Source organism: Buceros rhinoceros, unplaced genomic scaffold (genome assembly GCF_000710305.1).
Source record: "Buceros rhinoceros silvestris isolate BGI_N320 unplaced genomic scaffold, ASM71030v1 scaffold4658, whole genome shotgun sequence".
NCBI lineage: Eukaryota > Metazoa > Chordata > Aves > Bucerotiformes > Bucerotidae > Buceros > Buceros rhinoceros.
The window spans coordinates 1-4935 of NW_010424945.1; the positions used below are offsets into that span (position 1 = coordinate 1).

Consider the following 4935-nt stretch of genomic DNA (forward strand, 5'->3'; position numbering starts at 1 on the left):
GAGGGTTGTGAAGCATTGGAACAGTCTGCCCCAGGAGGTGGGAGTCCCCATCCCTAAAAGTGTTTCGAAGATGTGTAGATGAGGCTCTGTGGGACATGGTTTAGGGACTCTGGTAGTGCAGGGTAAATGGTTGGACTTGATGTTCTTAAAGGTCTCTTCCAACCAGATGATTCTGTGATTCTGTGATTGTTAATTTTATCCTGTTCCAGAGGCAAAATGTTTCCAAAATGTCTGGTTGTTTTGCTTTTCTCTTGGTCTAAAATTTTTATATTACGATGGAGGAAAAAAGAATCTGCATTTTATTAATTTTTTTTCCACAGATATCTAACATATTTGTTTATAATTTCTCTAGAAGCCTTTTGATATCCACAGTGGCATGACTTAAAATAGGAGATAAAGATTTGATACTCTTGACTAGATGACCAAGCTAAGGCACATACATCTTTTTTCCAAACCACAATAAACCCAATTTCTCAATACATTACAACATTGATGATATTAATTCCTAAATCCTTTGCTTAGATACAAAATCATGTCTTGTAGCTGTTTCCTCATAGATTCCTTCAATACTTAATACTCCCAAGTCAGTATAATCATATAGTTTGCCACATTACTGAATTAACTGACTCCTTATAGAATGTAAAAACATGCCTACATTTGAGCGTTTAAATTAGCGTCATTTTGTCTGCGTACTGCAAGGTGCTATGTTCCATTTTATAAGTTGCCTCAGTTGAGCTGTTATTCTGATGTATTTCTTGTGACAGAAGTTCAGAATGAAAGAAGTGGGGATAGTCTTTGTAGCTTTGTTTTATAGCTGAAATTCCTTAGTAAATATCAATTAGATTTTATGCTGGCAGAGGAGGAGAACCATTTGTTAAAATCTTCACCTGACCTTTATGTCCGTCACTAGTGATTCTAAGAGAGATCAGTTTGCTAGTTTAGCAGCACAAATTAGGACCTTGTTGCCATGCTAGGCAGAAGATAAGGAATATTCTATCTGCTCCACAGAGCTATTGAAGTATAAATTGCTAGTGACATTTATCAAATATGTGTACAACACAAACGAGGGGGCAACATAAAGTGACATACCCAGAGAACAGGCATTGTTCACCAAGCGTGAGAGAAGGGATTTGCACTTACCTGGATGCTTCCTTCACAAGTCGTGCATCAAACCATGGAGTGAGCTCGCCTCTCGGTTCGTGATGACAAAAGCCGTGCATGAGGCAGTCTGACCACAAAGTTGTGTCTGTAGCTCCAACACTTGGAGAAAGGAGAGGGTGATAAAGGAGTCTCCAGACCCATCACTTTCCACTGCATTCATTTTAACACCAGTAAACGTGGTTCAGTGCTTTTCAAATTTCTGCTTCAACGCCAGTATTCTCCTCTGTATCAGTGGCAACTTCTACAGCTTCACAGAGGGGCAGGGACCAGTTCTGGATCGACCTCCGAAGGCTCAGTCCACACGTTGCAGTACTGGCTGACGTCCTAGGCACACGACAACCATGTTATCAGGGATGATACAGTCTGAAGTTTATTTTTATCAGGATGTCCAGCACTGTTTGGCTATTAAGCAAAGAGGATCAGTAGATGTTGTAATAATGACCCAAATCTTTGGTTTTACTTTTCTCGTGAGTTCTATACATGGGATTTAGACCTAATTTTACCCTTTTAATTTTTTTGGCTTTTTCACTCTAGAATAATCAAGTAAACTAATAATTTGGATAAATAAAGTCCGGCAGAAGAAAAAGGTCTTAATGCAGGAGAACTCTGAGTCCCCTGCATGTAGGCTGCAGAATTTGGGGAGGGCTCTTTGCAAAAGCTGCCAAGCCACAGCCAGTCTGCAGATCTGCAGCCCCAGAATGAGGCCATCCCCACACCAGGCCAGCAGCGCTTGCCTATGATGCTTCAATGCTTTGCATCGACAAAATGAATCTGTTTGGTTTCATGGTAGACCAGAATGAAGAGACGTCCAAAATCAATGAGTCCCCGGAGTCCGTGTTGCTGGTTGACACCACAGCAGAGAAGGCCACAAGAGGCTCTGACACCGACCTAGAGGTTAAAGGTGGATGTTTTCTGACCATCTGCCCTCACTAGCCTTTGCCTTACAGTGAGAGCTGTACCTAGCAACTGGTATGTATCTGAAATGGAGACCAAGGACACAACGCTGCCAGGGCCCTGACAACCACGTGTAATCTGGCAATTGATAAAGGTGGGGGCAGGGGTGTGGGATAGAATTTCCCTCTAAGAGCTCTCGCTTTGATGTCAAGCATCTTCCTACAACTGCTTTCTATACACCACGGCTATTCCTTCATTCTTTCTTTTCTCTTCTGGTCCTTAATAGCCAACACTACCAGATCAGCCCACTGCCTGGGCAGCAGGAGCAGCTACCTGAAACCAGGGACGGGACTGCGGGCCTGTTCGTGCCCTCCTTGTAAAACATTGCATCGCACCTGCAGTCTGCATACCCTAAGTTTGCTACAACTGTCCCAGACTTTTCTGGTGTTTCTCCTCTTACCTTCTGCCTAGTGAAATCAGTCCTCTGGCTAAACAAGCCTTGCACTCATTTTTCTAAGAGTAGGATTTGTCCTTACTTTAGGATGAGAACTTTTTAACTTGTTATAAATGGAAGCGAAATCAAAAACCATAAGAATACAAGAACAAAAGAGATTGAACTGGCAAATGGCTTTGATGAGAGGAGAATTTGTCTTGAGGTCAGACCATTGAATACATATAACAATATGGAGAAATATGAGCTCTAAGTATGGGGTTTGATGAAGGAATTCCAAATGACAGGTTTTTGTGGAAATATAGCCACCAGCTGCACTGATATGTCTCACTGCAGCTGTGTCAACAACACCCAATGGCCAAGATGAGAATGCTGGGATTCTTTCTGCTGGTTGTAAGCCAAAATGTTATGAGTTGTCCTGTCTCTGCTGGCAATATCAGCTGTGTGCTTCAGTTAAGATTAAAAAAAGAAAAAAATTTTTTTTGCTTGATGTCAGGAATTCTCAGTTACACCAAGAAAGGTTTAATCACATTACAGAGAAGCTGCAGCAAGTCACGCTCAATGCCAAATGGAGAAGCAAGAACATATATTAACTCTTGGAGGCCTGGGGTAAAGGGATGAAAGAACCAGAGGACAATAACCTTTCGAGAGTAAAACCGTACTGTTGTTGCACAGTGTTACTTAATTTTATTAAGTTATTTAATTTATTTTTTAAAAGAGTGAGAACACTGAATGCACTACTCATCAATATACTTTTTCTCTGTAGATCCTGAGAAGGCCTTTGTGGGTGTTACAGACACAGAGCTGGACTTGGAAGCACACAAGCTGATGGAGGTGATGCCTGTCTCACACTTTATTCAGAACTTGGCGAACCTTATATAAGCCTGAACCGTCATGGTCTAAGACCCAGAGGTGTCAAAGCCATTGCTATTGCTCTGGTGGTGAGTAGCCAGTAAGCGTGGGCCACTGTTCTCAAGAGCAATCAACAGGCCTCACTCAGTGCACGGTGTGGAAGAAGAAGACATGTGTCTTTCCCACAGGATCTCTGAGCATCCCAAATGTTTCTAATCCTCTGCACAGGAAAGCCTTGTGTGACAACTGCTGACCTTTGCTGGAGTTAGGCCCAAGAGCAAACTGATGATCCTCTATGGGACATAATTCCCCAGTGCTCCTAACCCCTACAGGGCCAGAGGTAGGGCTGGAGGAACCGGTATCCCCCACTCTGAGTTCTGCATAGGTACGTGCTACACTCACCAATGGACAGACCCAAGATGCCGGAATTGGAGCTTGTATCTGAACCTGGGTCTCCAGGCTGGCAGAAGGCAACAGAAGGTCCTACTCACGCGAAACCTCTCCAAAAAAGCATCTCTTCGGTATGCCAGTTGCCACTGCCATGGCTCTCTCATATCCCCTGACCACTGTCCTGCTTGGGACTTTACTTTCCGAGGAAGTGTTCAGTGTCTATTGAACTGAGGAAACTATCTCCTTCATTAACTTTTCAGTGGTTTTTAAAATGTCCTTGTTTATCTTTGTATCTTCACAGTCCAACACAACTGTCATCCAGCTAGAGTTGGAAGACAAGGGCATTCTGGCAGAAGGAGCCATATCCATAGCAAAGATGCTACAAGAGAATTCCTCTTTTAAAGAACTGGTACCAAATCTGACATAGTTTGTAGCCAAAATTATTGCTCTCCACATTCAATCATCTGAAAGAAAACCAATTTATTCCATTGTGTTTTTTAGGAAATTACCATTACTCCTATACAAAAACATTCACATTCTGAAAGTCATTATATTTTATGCTGCTTTACTTTTTAAAAGTACGAGCTTCTGAAAAGCAGAAGTTTGTATGTGATGGCAGTCTGATGAGTCTGGAACTGTCCTCTCCATTAGCAGATGTGATAATTACCGTAATAAGCCTTTCTAGTTCATGCTTAGCCAACAAAAAATGTTTTGGTCAGGAACTTTAATTCTCCAATATGACATGGGAAAACTTTTCAAAATAGTTTAAGGGAATAATGCAAAACTTTCAGATATGAACTGTTCCAGACTGGAGGAGTGTTCCTTCAGTCTCGAGGTGGGGTATACAAGTTGCCTTTTGACAGGCCATGGGATCTGTGTTACCCTGCAGGAAAAGATTCTTAGCCAAATGTCTCCGTTCACTGAAGACAAAGCCCCATGTGAAACCAGTAGCTCTAGGGCTTTATTCCAGTTAGGAAGGATACAGAGTTTAACACACCTGTAACTCACATTGTAACCTGTTACATTGTAACCTGTAACTCACATACTGTCTGGTTGACGTTTCTCGTATTGTTCCTCTTGCATTACTCCATTGATATCTTGGGCATTATGAAGATGGTAAAGCTGATTCAGTCTTTGGACTCATGCTTATTACCCCTCCTTCTTTCCTTCCAGAATGTCTTCAGCAG

The 4935-nt window shown here is 42.2% G+C and overlaps 1 protein-coding gene across 1 annotated transcript in view; it reads left to right on the forward strand.

The window, feature by feature from the left end:
* Positions 1-1926: 1926 nt before the first annotated feature.
* LRRC74A (leucine rich repeat containing 74A) overlaps positions 1927-4935 on the forward strand; it is a gene marked incomplete at its 3' end in the record, with an annotated part of 16550 nt that continues 13541 nt past the window's right edge. The window contains 5 exon segments of the mRNA XM_010140958.1: positions 1927-2062; positions 3273-3371; positions 3374-3447; positions 4050-4157; positions 4556-4583. Of these exon segments, the coding sequence (XP_010139260.1) occupies positions 1927-2062; positions 3273-3371; positions 3374-3447; positions 4050-4157; positions 4556-4583 (445 nt within the window).